At 41.1% G+C, this 19,901-nt stretch overlaps 1 protein-coding gene across 1 annotated transcript; it reads right to left on the minus strand.

The window, feature by feature from the left end:
* Positions 1-1,862: 1,862 nt before the first annotated feature.
* LOC111324486 (uncharacterized) lies at positions 1,863-19,267 on the minus strand. Its single transcript, XM_088757058.1, has 12 exons — positions 18,803-19,267; positions 18,131-18,544; positions 17,065-17,217; positions 16,597-16,629; positions 15,324-15,433; positions 12,214-12,329; positions 11,208-11,520; positions 10,021-10,903; positions 6,212-9,375; positions 5,554-5,937; positions 5,256-5,447; positions 1,863-4,980 (listed from the first exon to the last, which is right to left on the minus strand). Exons 1-12 carry the CDS (start codon positions 18,915-18,917, stop codon positions 2,239-2,241), a joined length of 8,619 nt encoding a protein of 2,872 aa, XP_088613184.1. The 5' UTR covers positions 18,918-19,267; the 3' UTR covers positions 1,863-2,238.
* Positions 19,268-19,901: the final 634 nt, after the last annotated feature.

Here is a 19,901-nt window from a genome sequence, read left to right on the forward strand (position 1 = left end):
GATCTTGATTTGCACAGGCTAGCATTGGCGTGGTTGTTAGATTTCACGGGCTCGGAACATGTAGTCTATAATGTTATGCTGTGCCGATAGATTTAGTAATCGGATGGTTTCAGTGGTGTAGCAGCCGAGAATAACAGCAAACAAAGGCTCCTGGGGACCAAATCAGATTTGAGTGTTCTGTTATTGACTAATACAGATATCTTATTACACGTTTTGTTGTGTGGAATCGCTGAGTACTTTTATGAGCCCGAAGGGGGAGTCAAAATACAAATAACGAGTAAAAATACTGAGCGATACTACACAACAAAACGTCTAACAAGAGATTTATTATCCAACACGCCAAATTGTTCTTTCAGTGCGGGCGAATTTCGCGGATATTTCTGGAGTACAAATATCGCGTGATATTTGTACTCGTCTTGTATGGGGTGCCATTACCGCCAAAATTATATTTTTAAAATTATTCAGCCTTTTTTTCATTAACCACTTACTTTTACGAATTAACCATACTTGCCACAATATTATTTAGCCCATTTCAAAAATTATTCAGCCTTATTTTCATTAACCACCTACTTTTACGAATTAACCATACTTGACACAATATTATTCAGCCCCTTTTTTAAAATTATTCAGCCTTTTTTTCATGGGGCCTGTTTTAAATTATATCCCAACATAACTTGCAGGATTATAAATATATCCTAGGGTTCTTTTCATGTCCTTTTCGTTGCAATATGGCCGACAGTAGAGGGATCGCGGATGTTGCACGTTTGCTCTCCCAAGCTGCTACCAATTTCATAAGTCTAGCACCACAATCATCACAAGAGCTTCGAGAAACTAATAATACTTCTGATCGAGCTCAAGCTGAGTTGAAACGAGCGTTTTCTCCGTACCAAAAAGTTCACAACGCGCCATCACCAGTTGTAAGCAACACAACTTCACGTGGAACATCAAGTCAAGCAAAACATTTCACCGTCACAAGGGCCGCAAAAGAGAGAAAGAAACCAAAGAACTAACAATCAACATGAGGTAGATCAGAAGTAGTGTTAGTTGCTCGAAACTCTTGTGATGCTAGACTTATTAAATTGGTAGCAGCTTGGGAGAGCAAACGTGCAACATCCGCGATCCCTGTACTGTCGGCCATTTTGCAACGAAAAGGATGTGAAAAGAACTCTGGGATATATTTATAATACCGCAAGTTATGTTGGGATATAGTTAAAAACAAGCCCCATGAAAAAAAGGCTGAATAATTTTCAAAATGGGCTGAATAACCTTGTGTCAAGCATGGTTAATTCGTAAAAGTAGGTGGTTAATGAAAATAAGGCTGAATAATTTTTGAAATGGGCTAAATAATATTGTGACAAATATGGTTAATTCGTATAAGTAAGTGGTTAATGAAAAAGAGGCTGAATAATTTTTAAAATATAATTTTGGCGGTAATGGCACCCCATAGTCTTGGGCGTTTTTGAACTCTGCGAAGCATAGTTGAATAATAAATGCATTTATCTGCAAACGCGGGAAAGGTTTACATTTCATAGTTTTGCAACTGATAAGTGGTGGGGCGGGTTTTCGTAACCGGTCATGAACACGATAAGGCAAAACTGGTGCGACCTCAGCTGCTCTCTAAATTTTATAGCAAATCCCTATATTTTATATTTTGTAATATGGGGTTATCCTGTAACCTTTTAAATAGAATCCATACCAGGTGGCAGAGTATCTCCATGGGTGCTTGAATACTTGTTGTTCCAGTTTGTCGTCCAACTAATGTTGAAGCTCTTTAACTTTTAAACGTTTATGTTCCAGCTACAAGGAAACAAGCAACTATAAAACCGAGTATCAAGTAGGTACACATCAACATGTCACAATAATACCTTCTTGAATTGTTTTATTCTTATGATTATCACAAAATGCTGAAACTTCAGTGGTGAATTGTCTCACCTCTTTTACGCAAGAAGCCTAACAATAATAAATTAACTCGTCGCAAACCTCTGTACAAACATTCCTGGGACAAATTTACAGTGTTGCGGCAATGAAAGGAATAATAATTACGAATAAACGACAAGGAAAGCATTCCCGATTGGAAAACTTTTTGCGACACTAAGACTTCATACACTTGAAATGAAAAATCGCGCGTATGATAGTATACTTTTTCTCCCTAGTATGTGGTTGGCACCACAAAAGTAAGTTTTTTATGGACAGACAAATAAAATCACCGGAAATTTGGTATCTTAAAGTTCAACTTAGTTATTTGTTGACGCTTAGTGGGGTCACGGGTTGTGCCTCGGACGTTTTAGCCTGATTTGAACTCTTGGGGCTTGGAGTTTCAGTAGGCTGGTCCTGGACTGTATCTTTGATTTCTTTCTCTGGACGTCCAGAGATTCTTGGTTTGGTTGCTGGCAGAGAACCTGGCATTCGTGGGGGGCCACGGGCCCTGTTGTTTGGCCTGCTTCTAGCTGCCGGAGGTAGGGGCTGAATACGAACAAGGCTGCTGCTCTTATTAGCAGGGCCTTTACCATCCTGTTTTGACGCGATAGTTTTGTCTTTGCTGCTTTCGTCTGGCTTTGTGTCTACTTTGGTTGTCTTTGACGTCTTGTTAGGTTGTTCTGAATTGGGTTTTCTGTTTCTTTGGTTAGTTTCCGAAATATGGGATTTCGTTTCTTCCTTCTTCTCTTGAAATTTCAGATTTTCTCTGGGTACTGGTCCTTTCGCAATTGGTTTGTCTCCTTGAAAACTGCCAACAGGTTTAACTTGCTGATCAACCTGATTGCTCAGCAAAGGGACTCGTTGCTGATGTTGTCCTTGCTGTTGAGCAAAGAACATTTTTGTTTGTTCTAACATCTTGTGATGCTGTTCTATCTTGAAGGCAGCTGCCACTGGATTTGGGTGAGGTAAAGATTGTGCGGGCAAATGAGGTCTATTTGTCACAATCTGTTGCTTAGTAGGCATCATTTGAGGTGGTGGAGGCGGTGCAGTTTGCGCACGGGGTCCTCGTGGAGCTTGCATGTGAGGCACTCCTTGCATTAACGACGCTGTCACAGGGCGCTGGATCGGGGAAGGGAAGCGCTGAGCGTTCGTAGCACTTGGCTGTGTACCACCTATGCCTATAGGACCAAGGCTTGGAGCCCGAATAAGTTGCCTTGGCATGGCTGCAGCCATGACAGCAGGGTTAGGCAGGATAGCAGCTCCAGCACCTTGTAACGGATTTCCGCCTTGCTGCTGTTGTTGACCTTGAGCTCTTATTTGAAGAGTCTGCTGCAAACTGACGGGCTGTTGTTGAAATGGCGTGAACTGCTGAGGCTGTACACCTTGAGGCTGCTGTTGTAACTGAAACTGGTTTATTGCAGTATGCTTTGGAAAAGTTCCAACGGCGCCAGGGAAGGGAATACCTGGCTCGACGGGTGACATGGACACCGGCCTTCCCGACAACAGTGTTGTTGACACAGGGGGACTCTGAGATGATCCCCCCATATCTGTAGGGTTCTGAGTGATTGTCATCAAGTTTGGATTTCGGGCAAATGTTGATGACATCAGTGGACCAATTGAAGTACTGCTGTGTGGCACAGAGCCAGGGGTTGATCTCTTTGGAGGTTCAAAAGGTTTTGCATTAACGTGTTTGACTAGCTCGGATTGCCGGTTGAAATCTGTACTCTGTTCAGCTGCTTTCTTCATTTGCATATCCTGTGAAACATCGTATGTTCCTTGTTTCTGCTGAAAAGGGTACGTTCCTTGGAATGGTTGAGGTGTCTGTTGTCCCGCTGGAAAGCCAGCCTGTCGTGGCAAATTTTCTCCAACAATCCCTGGCTGAGCTCCTAACAGTTGTCTCTGGGCAGACTGGGGATGCTGAGCTATATTGAACAAAGGAGTTCCTCCCCGCAACGTTTTTGGATCGTACTGCATAAACATAGCCTGCGTACCTTGCGGAGTCACATTCTGAGCAAAGACGGATCCACTTCCAGGCTTTGGCTGTTGAGCCTGAATTCCCATCAAAGACGTAGTCTGAGTCCTTGGAGCAGAGGTCACTAATGACTGAGTTGTAGTTGAGGATAACAGACTAACTGATACATACGGCTGAGATCCCTGGAAATTTCCTGATGAATAAACACCACCAGGGAGGAATGGCGACTGATATATGTCCTGAGTAGCCTGAGACAACGGTGAAGACGATGAACGTGTCTGATTAACCTGCTGCACATGGGCAATGGGAAAGGTTGGTGTCACCTGTTGATTAGTTTGTTGAAGCTGCTGAAGCTGCTGTTGCTGCAGGAATGGCTGTCTCTGTGGTGCATCCACAAAGGGGTGGACAAAAGGAATCGCATAGCGCTGTTGTATTGCTTGTTGAGTCAATAAGTGCTCTTGTGTGAGGAAAGGAGGACCTAAGGGAACTGTATTTAATTCTGTTTGGTGGTTCTCTTCAGCAGGCCGAGGGACAATGGATGATGACTGTTGTGTTTTCACTGGCGGTTGCTGCTGCTGCTGGGGCTTGACTTTACAAACATTTTGCTGCTCTCCAGATCCTGTTTTTTTGGCGACGTTAAAACTATCAGGTGACTTTGAGTCGTTCTTACTAGTATTAGCTTCCAATTCAACTTGTGCTTTCTTAACTACGACTTGATCATCACTTAACCTCGACTCTGCTGACTCCACGACTGCAACGCCCCCGATAGAAGAACTAACGCTCGCTGAAGCGCGCAAGGTCTCCTCCCACGCACCCCCATGATTGCTTGGGCACCCGATAGCGACAGAGTTTTCCCAAAGTTTTCGTGATGCTTCCATTTTCTTGCTCATTTCAAAAATAGCAGGTGATACTGGAGATGGCTCCCTGTCTGGTCTTTCAGCTGTTGGTCTTTCGTGAATGTCCACTGATAGGGTTTCTGTTCTAAAGAGGGGTTCACTGTCATCGTTTCTGTCGGCTGAATCCACATTCAGGTCAAGTTCGGAATCCTTTCTACTTGATTCACTTCCAGAGTCATCTTTCGCTTCTTCCTCCTTTAAATCAGAAACAACTTTAGTCAGCTGAAAGGTCAGAGGGCCAGAACTAACCTCATGTGAGTGTTCAAGCGTCCATAAGGGAACGAAACGCGCCAACTACAGATGGGGCATCGTTTTAACGAGTGTAGGGGCATTTCTATTCATATTTCAAGGCATGTCATCTTACGCTAAGGTAATTGTTGATCGAAAAAGCTTTAACTGTCTTTCGTTCAATTGCATTCTAAAATAATTATAAATAGCCTGAATGGCGACAATCATGTACTCTCAGCTACCTTTAACTCATCTTTTTCATCACTGCCTTCATCCGAAACAGTCGTTCCAATGTTCCTGCCTGCAGAAATATATTCTGCAGATTCTTGCTCCTCTTTTGAAGTTTCCATATCATTCGTAATTTCGCCCCCAGATGTAACTGATTGCTGCTTTTTGCTAGAGTGTGTGCCACCTTTTCCTTTCACGGTATTATCCTGCAGAAACAATTACAACAAAAAGAATAAAGAACTGATCACGCATGAAGGACAGACTATATAGTGATGGAATGATAGAGTTTGCCGTTACCGGAACTGCTCTCACCCCTGATCCCTTCGTAAGTTTCTGAGGAACTGCGTCGTCACGGCTGCTTTTTCTACCCTTAGTATTACCAGGCAATTCTTTCCTTGTTTCCTCCGCGCCTGAGACAGCTTTTCGCTTGCCACTGCGGTCAAATCTTGGAGGCTTGTCTCGCTGAGGTTTAGCCTGCGATCGTTTCTCTGAGGGACCAACAACTTTTGCACCCTTTTCCGTTGTCTGGTCTCGTTTTTCAACCTTTGTATTTTGAGTAATATGGGGTGGCTCTTCACTTTCTTCTGGTTCTTCTGGAGGTGCCAGTAGAGCAATTTCTTTTGTCATGGCTATGTAGTCATCATCTACACTGATATCTTCAATCAGCGAGGCAGCCGAAGAGATGACTGTCCCTTGCTGTAACAAAACAAAAAGACAAATATTATTGCAAACCGTAGCTCAAATATTGAAAGGCCAGGAACAAACCTTTTGAACCAACAAATGACGACCTTGAATTAAAATGACCCCCAAAACACACGTAGCGGGGCAACCATAAACAGTCAATGCTTTTCCTGTTTTGTTTTTTACCGTACAAGATTAAGAAAGCAATAGGTGGGCGCCCATAGCAGCACTGTAGAATACTATCTAACACTGTACAAACGGACAAGCAGTAGAAGAAAGTCGTACTCACTGGTTGAACAACTCGTGTAGACGACGGCTTACCACTTCCAACTGCCAGAGGATCGGGAATTGAAGAGGTCACTGGTGGTGAAGTGCTTGGTGGTTTAGCTGGAGTGAGAAGGAGAGGTTTGTCCCACGCATTGAAAACTGGAGGAGGAGGTGATACTGGCCTCTCGACATTCACTGGGCTATTGCGCTTAGTAGAATTTGCGCTTGATGGATTACTGTTGGATCCTGTGATGGCAGATCCAATGGCTGTTTCTGTCACAGCCGTAGATGACACTTTGCCAATCACTCCAGACTTGCCTTGTGAATTGACTTGTGATGTATGCTGCTTACTGAACCTGGGAGGCTTGGAAGGTTGGTTCTTCTTGTTTCCCACGTTGCCACGTTGCCTGTTTTGTTCGTCCACCTTTTTTCTTCTCTCTTCCTCTTCACGCTGTCTATCTTTGTTTTCTTTTTGTGTTCGACGGGATGTCACTTCAACAAAACCACTAAGAGTTGATGATATGTCAGAGTCATCATCAGTCATGTCATCGATACAGATAACCCCAGCAATATTGTGCAAGTCATACTGTTGAATGTCAGTCTTTCTCACAAGAGTTTCCTGCTTTTTAGGTGTTTTACTATCGGTCACACCAGTATTTATGCTATCAAGTCCAGTGCTGTGCATGTCAGATCTCCGATTTCCATCTTTGCTGAAACCATTTCTAGCAGCAGGCAAATGTCCTCGAGGTTCCCCACCAACAGATTTGGAACCTTCAACTTTCGCCTGCTGCCTTTCCGCTAAAAAAGGCTCTCGCCTAGATGAATTACCACGTGTCCCGCCAGCTTCTCTGCTCTTATCTTTCCTTCCTCTTTCTGAAGAGGACCGTGGGCCAGAGAACCCTCTTCTTGGAGCAGACTCTCTTCGTCCTCCTGTTTTATCATTTCTTGAGGACTCCGTTTCTTTGTGAGCTTCATTCACTTCTTCATCCCAGTCCTCGGTAGCTGGTATACGCAGACCATCCTCTCTTTGAGGTTGTTCCCTTCTACCTCTTCCTCTGCCTCTGCCTCTACCAGGTCCACTTTCTCTGCCTTCATTTGTTCTGACACCCTGTGGAACGCCTCTGCCCATGCTCGCTCTTTCCTTTTCCTGTTGTTTCTGGAAGCGAGGTGGACGCTCCACTTCTCTCCTACTTCTACCAAATCCCCCACCAGTGCCTCGCCTTCCCGCACGTGAAGACATCTTACCCCTAATTGGAGATCTTGCAGGTCGTGAATTAGCTTTCGATTTGTCAAAACCTGAACTTCTCTCTTTTTCTCTCTTTACGTCATTCTCCTTATCCGCACTGCTGGGCTTTTCATCCCTCCTTTCTTCAGAGGCAGATGTAGCAGTCGTGTAGCTGCTCGAATCACTATCGTAGTCATCATCTGATAGCTCCTCCTCTGAGGATTTTACACGTCGGTAGTTGTTTCCAAAACGTCCACTTCCGACTGGTTGACTTGATCTACCACCCCTAGCATTGGTACGCATTGGGGTCGTAGTAACACGACCACGAGTTGAATATGAACGCGAGCCACCTCTCTGGTTCCTCTCATCCCCTTTGCGCCTAAAAACTTGCTGGTCATCGTCTTTGTCGTCAAACCTCTTCTTTCTGTCATCCTGGGAGTAGCGCTTGTTACCAGTGTCTCTGTCGTCGCGCTGATAATGAAATTTCTGATCTCTTTCCTGACCTCTCTCCCTATATCTGTTGTCCCTTCCAGTTTGCCTTTGATTGGTATTGTCTCTGCTGTAATTGCGTCCCACGCGTTTGTCATAATTGTCAGAATCTGTCTTACGATCTCTGCCACCCTCCTGAGTCGGTCGCCTCCTATCGTTAACCTTCTTGCCTCCTCCGCGTCTGTCCTGATTATTTACGTTTCTTGAATCCTGTGAAGATTGTGAAGGTCTTCCAAACCCACCCCGGACTTTAGGTTTCAAATTATTGACATCTTTGAGGCTCTCAGCTTTTTTATTTACATCATCTGACCCTTTTACTTTATCTGAGTCCTTGTCAGTTAACTTAGCTTCTTCCTCAAATTTGCGTTCACGAATCATGGAATCGTTTTCGTGGTTTTTCTTCACCTCAGTAACGGTGACTTCATTTCCCTTTTCCGGTTTGTTAGCCTCTTTCTTATCCGTTGAAGGAACACTTTCTATCCGTTTATCCTGTTTTTCCTCGGTTGAATCATGAATTACTTTCTTGTCACCGTCACTAGCAAACGTGTTGGTATCCTCTTTCACCACTACATTTTCCTTGTCTTCTTCGTTCCGTTTCTGATCATCCTTGGCTGTTTTCCAGGCTGGTGAAGGTTTAGGCTCACGTGATCTCGTTGGTTTGTGCTCCTTGTACTCCCTGTTATCTCTATTTCCTCTTTCTCCCCTTCCACGACCTCGATAATTAGTTGCAGTTGCAGCCATTCCACGGCCATGACCCCGCACTGGAAAGGTAACTCTACCGCGACCACGAGATTCGGAAAATCGTTCCCTCTTTGGATCTCCGCCGCGGCCCACGAATCTTCCCCTTCTTTCCGTAAAACGTTCAGCATCTTCACTTTCCTCTCTCTTTCGTTTTCCAGAATCTTTGGAATCGTCAAAGCCTCTGTTATCTTGGGTTCTTGTCTCACGTTTTGAACTACTTCGCCTTTCGTCTCGTCTGTCTCTAAATCGGGAGCTTTTTTCGGAAACTGGTTTCGATGTACTCTCATCGTCTTTCCTTTCCCGCTTATCATACACCCTTTCCTTTGGAACATCGTTCTCTTTGTTATTCAGATCTTGTTTTCCAGAACCTTGCGGCAGGACAGAATCAGGTTTTCGTTTCTCACTTGTATCTCCTGCTCCCACACTGCCACTGTCATCAAACACGGGTAAGTCTTGGTCGTCTGGTTTCCTCTCCATCCTATTAGATTCTTTTCGCGTAGCCTCTGAGGTGCTTTCTTTCGTCTTTTCCTCCCTTGTGTCTGGCTTTACAGCCTTATCTACTGGAGCAGCATGTTGTTTCTTTTCAACCTCTCTACTTGTCTCGCCACTTGCACTTTCAAGAGACTTAACACTTGCAATATCATCACCAGCTGTGCTGCTGCTATCGGAACGTTTCATTATCCTCCTTACAGGTTGATCAGGTTTGATAGGTTGTGATGGTGACACTGGGCCTAAAAACAGTACAAAATCATAAGAAGGGTGGTACCTCGAAGTCTTGATAAACTTTGAATGGTGTGTCTGAAACTTGACCCTTCTAGTCATATTTTCTCTTCCCAAGTAAATGGTGGAGAGTAAAGAGGTTAGCCGAGTGTTAAATGTTTAGTCACTAACAATGAAACACACACTAATTATACCTATCCTCTTTAAATGTTAGAAAGGTCGTTAGGTACTACACGAATCAGCATTTTTAATTTAGACAGTAAATGTAGACATTTCAAATATTGTTTCTCCTTTCTTGGTTGCAATCAATGTGCACTTCATTTTCAAATTTACGTTCACAATAGGCATTTGCGTGATACGCCGCTATCAAACTCAGAAAGCCAAGAACATCTGAAACCTGTTTGCAATGTTTTTGTGTTATGACCAATCAAATGGAAATTAAAGCCATTTAAGCAAACTACAAACCCACAAAATAATTGATACAGTTACACTATAAGATCTCACGCCTTGATTGGCTACTTTGTTATGAAGATACAAACTCGCCCTCAAGCAAATTGAAGAGTTTTGCACTTAGCCTCGTTTTAAATATGACAGTTTTAAAAATTGGAAATGACCAATACCATTTGAAGGTTACTCAGTGAAGAATACCACCCCACCTGAATCAACAATGGAATGATTGGCAACTGAAAGTGGTCCTTCAGGAAACTCCCTGTGTTGTGGAGATCTAGCCATCTGCTGTTGATGATATGGATGTTGAGGTGGATAAGGTTGCTGTTGCTGGTAATGCTGTTGCTGTCTAAGTTGTTGCTGTTGAAAACGGGGTGGAATGTCCCGGGGTGTATGGTGGTGAGGGCGTGAACCACCTCTTGCAATGGATCTTGAGCCATCACTGGATTCACTGTCATTTCTCTGTCTATGACTGACATGCTCAAGAAAATCATTTCGACTATGTGAGTCATCTTGTTGGGGAAGTGCAAGATTCTGTGGTTCCACCTCTCGTTCGGGAGTTTCTGGCATTCGTTGTTCAGGGTAAGGCCCTTTAACATAAGAATCTTTTTCAATCGAGTCCAATTCCTCTAACCAAGCATCATCTCCTTCTTTAGCACTCTCCCTCCTGACTCTTTTTAATTCCAGTTCTTTTAGCTTGGCTGTTGCTCCTGCTTTCTGTTCTGCCTGTCTTCTCATTTCCTCTTCCTCTCGCCTCTTCCTAGCCCTCTCTACTGCAGCACGCATCTCCTCTTGTTGTTTGACTCTGCGTTTCTGCCACTCATTTGTAACTGGTTCTTCTGACTTGGATACTGACTTTACCTGATCAGAACTAACCAGGGGAGGAGGTGGATGTCCTGGCGGGTGTCCCCCTCTTGGCTGTCCAGCTATATGCTGAGGATATGGCAAAGGCCAACCAGGAGTAGGGGGAGAACCTCTGCTATCAAATGGCCTCATTCCTGGACTTGGAGGCACTTGCCTGTTTTCAGAATATACTTGCCCTGATGATTCAGTCCATGCTGGTCTTGTTGGTGGTGGTCCCATTCCCTTAGCCTAATATCAAAACAGGAAAGGGTGGACCTGAGAAACTAGAGTCTTTCTGGTTTCTTTTGTGTTACACTAAGAGGTGCTGCTCGTTTCTGAGAGCTCTGATTATAGCACATGCAGTCAAATACAGCTAAAGTAAATAACAATAAAGGACAGTTCCAACAATTAATCAATTCAAAGTCCTCAACCACCTAAAAGATAGTGAACACCCCTTCAAAACTTTGCCACACCTGTCTGTGTTGCAGTTATTTTTCTGTATCAAAATTTAAGAAAATTTTTTACTTGCAACAAAACAAATGACTTTACTTACAGGTCTACTTTCATTGCCTTGCCATCTTGTTTCAGGTTCACCACTTGCAGTTTCTTTTTCAGGTTTTGCTGGTGGTTCTAGTGGTGGTTTATCATCATCTTCAAAGTCCTCAAAATCCAGTTTTGCAGCATAATCAACTTCATCTTGTGCACCAGCCCATCCACCCTCCTCCTCTTCATCATTGTCAGCCATTGCTTGTATGTCTTCAGGTTTGAGTATACTTGGCCTTCCATACCCTTCGCCACGGGTCTTATCTCCTTGTTTGCTCCCAGAAACAGGTCCAGAAGGGGCACCCATTCTTTGGCCTGGTCCCCTGCAAAATAGTTAAGGTGTTAAAATATGAAGCTTTTACTTGATACTGCCTTTACTGAAATTGATTAAATGACACAGAAGAAAATATACAATGATTTTGAACCTGTTTAGATGCTAAATATATCGAGCATTTTGAACCTGGTTGGATGTTGCACTTTGAGACAACATTAACTTGGTCAGCTGTTTATTAGAACAGGAATTTACATTGAAAAGTATGCCTTTGAGGAAATACATGAATTGTAACAATTGCCATGGGTATTTTTCTTATTGTGGGTACATATTGTAGTTTACTGAAAACAAGTACATTCTAGCAAGCAGACAAAAACATTACCATTATGTTACTAAGATAGAAGTTGGCCAAAAGTAGCAAGAAAATGACAACCTATTGTGTGTTTTCTTGTTTGTTTTTTAACTATCAAGGTATCTAGAGGACACTGCATGCTGATAATCTTATATTTATTTACAAGTCAATAAAAAGAATTCATGTGTTCAAACAAATTCCCATGCACATAAAAATCTTTCACTCACTTCATTTATTTTTCCTGTTAAATTGAGCATCAAAATAGATAACTCTGATAGCTCTGGAGTACAAGTGTAAAGAGTTCAAAAGTTTCTTGCGAGTAAATTGGTCACGTGGTGAAATGTAGACAATAGGTTTCATTGCCTTAAATTGTATGAATAACAGAGGATATACCTGGAAAAATGATCTGGGGGATATCCATGAGGATGCCTTCCTTGTCCATAACTTTGTGGTCCATTACCATGATGGTGGGGGTGCCCCTGAGGAACATTCCTTCCATGTGTCCCATGCTACCAAATAAACAAAACTAAATCAATGAGCTACAGTGTAATGCCTGTTTCAATTTAAGGGCACTTCATAGCCAGCAATCTTTGCTTTAACGTTTGTAAATATATGAAAATCATATAGGTTCACAGCAGTTAAAGATATTAGTATGAAAGCAATTTTCACAGTTATGAACACTACTTAAGCAGTAGTGAAAATAAGGCCTGAAAAAAAAAGAGGTCATGGGTTCAAATCGCCTACAGGCCTGAATTTTTTTCAGGCCTTATCTTCACTACTGCTTAAGTAGTGTATTTGGGTACAATCCTCGCAGTAATGAGCACTATTTAAGCAATAGTGAAAATCAGACCTGAAAAAATTCAGGCCTGTATGGGATTCGAACCACTGACCTCTGCGATACTAGTGCAGCACTCTACCAATTGAGCTAACAAGCCAACTGGGAGCAGGTCATCGAATTAGTCCGACAAACCCGTAAGATGATAAATCAAACACAACAAATGTATGAAATTCAAATATCTGAACTGTGGTTATAGAAATGTATTTGTGCATGATCCTCGCAGTAAAGACCACTATATAAGCAACAGTGAAAATCAGACCTGAAAAAATTCAGGCCTGTACGGGATTCGAATCACTGACCTCTGCGATACTAGAGCAGTGCTCTTCCAATTGAGCTAACAAGCCAACTGGAGCAGGTCATCGAATTAGTCCGACATAAACCCGCAAGATGATAAATCAAACACAACGAATATATGAAATTCATATATCTGAACTGTGGTTATAGAAATGTATTCGTGCACGATCCTCGCAGTAAAGAGAACTATTTAAGCAATAGTGAAATTCCGACCTGAAAAAATTCAGCCCCGTATGGGATTCAAACCACTGACCTCTGTGATACTAGTGCAGCACTCTACCAATTGAGCTAACAAGCCAACTGGGAGCAGGTCATCAAATGAGTGCGACATAAACCATTGAGTAGTGATCACTCTCAAACTAAAATCTTCACTTTATAAAAATGCTAGAATATACAGTACATGTAAACTGGGTAAAACTATTAAAACAGTAAGCTGATATTTCATTTGTACAAGAGCTGACTTGTTAACCCATTGACACTTGTGTGTAACACGTGCCTAAGAAAAATCACAAATTTGGAGAAACCAAGAAAGCAAACACAATGCACAGTAAATTTTTAAACATCATCTTTTCCTGAAAACAAGCTCCAGTGAAAGAAGACTAATTAAAGAACTTCTTTCCGATGAAAAAAGCAATAGGTGCATATTAAGTTTTTACTCAAAAATCAAGATGAAAGATAAAAATCGCTAAATATTTTCCCATGTGTGCAAATGGGCATGCAGATCATGTTTCAAAAGGGAATATGCAAATTTTTCAGTAAGTAAAGACATCTCAAGTTTCATGGAATCTATCAATAGGAAAATGACCAGGAAATATTTTGGGATGACAGATTTATTCAAAACAGTTTTTGATTTGCTGTTATAAGCGAAAACCGTACGAATTTCTTACATGTACAAGGCCCACGTGGTAAAATTCATAATGCTTAGATCGTTGTCTACTTGCCTTCATGGCCAGAAAATTGTGCAGCGTTATGGTGAAAATTCTGAAAAAACTTCGATTTGATGCAAAATCTTCTATTGAACAATACTTTTTGAACACATTGTTACTTGAACATAATATTTAACGGGCCATCGAATTGTCAACTTGTTGCCAGGCCCTCCTTAAAGTCTGAATCACCTTAGAGAATCGTAGTGTCATTGACTCGAGAGCTTATTCTGTCACCTTTAAGACCTTGATATCCATTATTTTCCAGGCAGAGTATTCTATAGCATTGCTACTTTACATTCTGAGTTCCACAAGGTCTAACTCGATCACAAATGAATGAAAAATCCGACCTGAAAAATTTTGAGGGTTAGCCGCACGGACGTCATATTTTCAAATTTGATCCTTTTGTGAAGACGAATAGAATAATACCCCTCTAGTACCCCCTAAAGCCATCAAAATGTATGCACAAACGACGGATTCTGATTGGTTTGTTGATCTCCAAATCATAGAGGAAGTTTGGGGACAAAACTCTACTTAGTAGGGGATGTAGGGAGGAAAGCGTTCTCGCGCAAGCCAATCGCATGGTTTGGGTGGTTAAGGTGTCGATGTGTTAATCACAAGTGCCTGTCATGACATTCTTTCCAGTGGTATGTTAGAGAAATGAGAATATGTCTCAGCATATGTAATTTTCATAGTAAACATGAAAAAAAAAAAAAAAAAAGTAAGGACGATGACTTTTTCTTGTTGTGAGAAAATCCCCTCTCCATTTTTCCAAGTGAATTCCCAAGCTAAAGTAGGGCATTAGACCCCATTATAAAATGTTTCAGTGCTGCAAATGGTGTATCAGGTATTTCATACCAAGTTCACAGTTTGTAGTTCACTGCAATGGACAAAAACAGAAGGGACATGTATATGTACACACTATTATTAATGTATCAGTTTTCCATTCCCTAAAAAGTAAGCTCCCAGTGTTAAAAAAAACCAAAATATCCAAAATTAAAACTTGAGCTCAAGATACTAAAATACTTTAACATACATTCACAACAGGTGTAATTTTCTAGTAAGTTCATTTCAATTTCAAAAAGCTTACACATCCCTGCAGAGGTACGATTTAAGTTTAACTCTTTAATTTTGCAATGCAATTGCTGTGTTTTGTCATTAAGAAAGAAGCTTATAGCAGTCACTCCATTGTTGAAAAAACATTAAAACACTTGTAGATGAGGAGAAGGGGTAGAAATGACTACAAACTAGAAGTGCTTGACTATGATACTTGAAAAAGTAGCATTAGGGATTTTTACTCAGAGATGTTCACTTCAAGTTTTCAAGGATCAGGTCAAGTCTAGTCAAGTTTCAAGAAACATTCAACTCCCACATTACTGCCAACGTATGATAATTTCTCTATCTCAAAAACTGAGCTTAGTTCATAAACAGTCAAGCACACTTCTTACCACATAGTCTGGTGGTGGTCGTCTGTACTGATGTCCTGCACCATACCCCGGTCCTCCATTGTATGCTTCTGTTCTTTCCCTTCCTGTCCCATAATCAGATGGTGGAGGACCTGACAGAAATAAAACATCATTGCTGAGAGTTCAGTTGCCTTCAACAGTTATGACCATGTTCCAGGCCTTTTAAACACACGGCTTTCACATCAGAAACACAAGAACATTTCATAAAACTTATGCCTTTGAAATCTAGTACTGGTATTAAAAACATGGTGGTGATTGTTAAATTTCTGACTGACATCTTGTTTCTTTCTTCTTACTACAATACATTAAAAGTCCTCTAACATTTGTTCCCACAATCAAATCTCTCATAAACATTTTCTTGTAAATATACAGTATGTTAAGGGATTTAAAGTTGCATGTACATCAAAGTAACATCCAATAGCAAACAAGTTTGGCTATTCTCACGACCTGATTACTTGTTAATATTGTAATGAGAAGAAGTTAACCAATTCAATCCTAACATCTCTTAAGTGATTCTCCTTACCATCTGCCTCAATTCCTCTGATGTTAGTTTGGAGAATTTGGTATTGGATTAAAGAATACTTGCTGAATTGATACTTGTCTTTGTTCTCGTCACTTTTTAAGATTGTTTTGATAATATTTTTATGAAGAAATTCTGACCTAGTCACTCATAGGAGTCAAGAGGTCAATCATTCTTGAAAATTTAATTACTTTATGTCCACTCATTCAATTAAACTTCAATTGCAAGTTTTCAAGAAATTAGGATGTACAGCTCCATGTGATTTGTCACAACAGAAGAGATAACATCCTAGTCACAGCAGAGATATCAATGGAATCATTTAAATATTTGACATGTTCCACACGAAACTCTGAATTTGTGTTTCAACCCATAGATTTAGGATATATGTGACCATTCTAGATTGTATTTAATCAGTTCATAAGTTGGACATTAATGATCTGCCTTAGCAAAGGCTTCTCGCTGAGTGTAAAAAAAAAAAAAAAAAAAAAGATTTATGCGGGTTCTCAAGAAAAATTGGGTTAGGAAAGTAACATGTACTTTTAAATTTGCATTGATTTATTCACTTGGGCACAAGAATAACTTTGTTGTTGACCATTCAAAAACATTGAACATTCAAAAACCATCTTTTTTCAAAGAGACTTTCATCTGCTTTGTTACTAAGTTATACAAGTCTTCTGAAGAGCAACTTCATGTACAGGAAAAGCTACAAAAGCATTCACCATGACATGGCATTACCTGGACCACTGCGCTCCATCCATGGTGGCTCGTCTAAAATAAAATAATGAACAAACACCTTGGTTACATTTTAATACTTGACTAAATTGATTATGGTAGACCACAGAAGTATATGCTGTACAAATCCATCATAGAACAGACAGGTTTAACCATCAGAGGTACATACATGGTGGTGCAAAAGAATAAGTGTTGAAACAATCACATTTCAATTGTTTTTCCACTGGTAAGTACCCAATGATGCTGGTAGTCAATTTTAAAACCACCACTTTTCCCTTCAACTCTTGCTGCAACAAATCATGCTTCTAGGAGAGATGATTACACTTACAAGTACATTTCACTTGATAACAATCATGTACCAAGAGTGAGGGGGCAAATATGCGAGTTATATTTATGGTTATGATTATAGCCAAATAAAATAATAGTTAAACTAGTCGAGAAGTATGCAAACTAGGATTCAAGTACACTTACGTGTATTGCGCATTATTTGTTTCTGACCATATTGTGTAGGAGGCTGTTCCTTTATTTCTGAGGGCTGTGGGGGCCTTTCCCCAGAGTTTCCACCACCCAATACTGGGAATTCCCGATTGAAATATGGCATCTCCTGGTGAGAGTAGGACCTCCCTAGGGATACAAATATCACAAAAATACAACAAGTTATTGATTGAATTTTAAAGGCAATATTCCCTAGAAGACAACCTTTTCTTCTAGCCAATAAAGAGCTGCTCACCCCTTACCACAAGGTTAGCATTGTATCATATTGAACAAAATCTCACTCGTCTTTCATCAAGTCCCATGGTTCTGACAGTAAACAAGAGATGAAGAAACCTATTTTCCATTCACTTTTTTTTGCTCTTGGTGTCTAGTTATTTTTTTTCTTTCTGGTTCTCCAATATTATTAATTTGGGTACTGTACTTGCTAATAGTGTGCAAAAGTAGTGCACTTCTTAATAATATATTGTTAGTTTTATGGACGAATTACAAAGGTGAGAGAGAGATTTTAAAGCAATGATAGAATTTCACAGCAATTTTAGACCTGGTATCATTTACAATATTGGCTTTGAACTGACACAGAATTCCATCCTTTCGATGGCCAAGGTAAATACACATGGCATAAGCGTATGCAAGAAAAAGTTTCTAAACATTTACAAAACTATGTTTCCACAAGACCCAACACCGCCATACGACGTACAAAGATAAACCTATATGTTGTCAGTGGAAAACAAAAGGTTCGACTAATCATAAATACTTGATTATTATAATAAGCTAAATGTACCCGACGCCTAAATTAAGCTGTAGAGCATGAACGAAACTTAGTTTTGACAACAAAAAGGTAATAACGAAAGTTCCGAAGAAAAAGAGTCCCTCTTCCCACCAAAAACTATGTCTAATTACTTGAAGAAAATGAAAGCACAAGTAAGGAATTTTCAATTACCGCAGATGAGAGGATGAGAAGTGTTGTCAAAATGCAGACTCTTTCGCTAAACAAAAACAATTAGTCGCGCAGATAGCAAAATAAATTTCGTGTTTCCTTTACCTTGACCACCAGCCTCGTTTGATGATACAGTGCCCCATGTTTTTGCTTGAGATTCTTGCTGTTTGGCCGGTTGATTTTGTGTCTGCCCCGAACTTTGCGATTGCGTTTGAACTGGTTGTGGGTGAGACGGCGGTGGTATAGGCCGCTGCGGCTGCAATAGCGGCTGCTGAGAAGATGGCACATTTGTTTGCGATGGCGTAGAACTCGGAGGTATTGCCTGAGATGCAGCTGCTGGCGTAGTTTCCGAAGGCTTCTCCTTCGCACTGCCCCATCCTCCACCTCCACTAGGAACTAAAGATACTGTGGGATCGTTGCCGGAGTTTTCGCTTTTCAAAGAAGGAAGATTGGCGGGAGGAGGAATGCGACGACTTGCACCGACTTTTCCGAGGCTCTGAAGGCCATGACGAGCGGTACCTGTGGAAAAATAGCGCCCACCTTAGAACTAAAACAACATTTGTGAGTTTTCATGTACCCGATCTTACGCCACACGAGTTTAACATCGTAGCGTCCACAAAACCGGAAGCCGCATTTCAAAGACTCGCCGATCAAAACCAAAGCGAAAAAGACCAACTTTCAGGTTTTATTTCAGTGCAGTGTCACAACCTGGATTTTAGAGGCTTATAGCACTGTAAATGAAGCGCAAAGTCTCTACGATTGAGAAGAAATACAAACCTGAGGATGTCTTGGTTTCAACCTTAGTTCCTTTGTATGTCTGATTTAAGTTGAGTGAAGAATACTTCGTCTTCCCAGCACTTTCCTTTACTTTAAGCCCAAACCTGTCGGACATTCTGGATAGGCAGTCATGAAGGTAAGAAGCGGTGAAAAATGCCCCAACTTGCAGATTCTTACGACGTCAAAAATTTCCTTGCAAACTCAATATGGCGGAAGGGCGAAAAGCTCAGTGACGTTTGACGGAGTTATCCTTGTGTCCAACTAGATATTTCCAGCAAATACGAGACGAAATTTTTTCTAAGGGTTTTTGTTTATATCTGTAAATCCGCCAGAGGCCTTTCACTCGGGAGATTACTTGGGATGGTTTGAATTGAAATCTTAAAGCCAAGATGGTGGAAAAGAGCGACAACGTCAAAGACAGCAGCAAATTAAAATTTTATTCGCTGCTCGTACACGAAGAATTGTATGCTGGATGACGTATTCAAATTCCGACACGCTCCGAAAGTTGTCGAAGTTTACCGAAGGATGAAGCGTCGCGTTTCTGTTGCCCGGAAACGATGGATTCAGCACCTTTACAAACCGACACAATAATAATACAACACAATAAAATTCAATAAAAGAAACAACCCTGAGGAATTCTGCAATTACAGTAGTTGTTCATCAGGCGGTCCGGGTTTCGGTCGGAACCATGTGCCTTCTCTTCAACGGTCAGAGATAATAGTAATATCAAATGAATGAATTACACTAAAAAGTGGAAACAATTCAGGCCTGAATTGTCGATACTATTTCCCTTTCCGATCGACTACTAGTCTTTTATTTGCGATTCCTACGCTGCTAGTATTGAAACATTGAATTCCTTCAAGGCTCCGCTGAGTTTTTTGAGACTCTCAGATTTCTAGACGGGTCTTAATTGTGCTGAGCGACAAATTGGCCCCCCCCCCCTGATCTCTAGCTTGTATGCGATAGGAGGAGGTCTATTTCAAGGGGTTGAACTTTTTTTTCCTTTCAGAATGACGTTAAATATTCCGATAAAGATATCAACGGAACTGCTGGGAAAAAAAGGCTAGAAGACACAATTAAAAAAATATGTATTGAAAAA

This window comes from Stylophora pistillata, chromosome 4, assembly GCF_964205215.1.
Source record: "Stylophora pistillata chromosome 4, jaStyPist1.2, whole genome shotgun sequence".
Lineage (NCBI taxonomy): Eukaryota > Metazoa > Cnidaria > Anthozoa > Scleractinia > Pocilloporidae > Stylophora > Stylophora pistillata.

Excerpts from the sequence above, each read along its gene's own strand:
- LOC111324486 (XM_088757058.1), bottom strand. The coding sequence starts at position 18,917 with ATGTCCGACAGGTTTGGGCTTAAAGTAAAGGAAAGTGCTGGGAAGACG. Across the intron at positions 12,330-15,323 it reads GACCACCACCAGACTATGTG|CATGGGACACATGGAAGGAA; the intron begins GTAAGAAGTGTG and ends TTTATTTGGTAG. Across the intron at positions 5,448-5,553 it reads AACTTACGAAGGGATCAGGG|GATAATACCGTGAAAGGAAA; the intron begins GTGAGAGCAGTT and ends TTGTTTCTGCAG.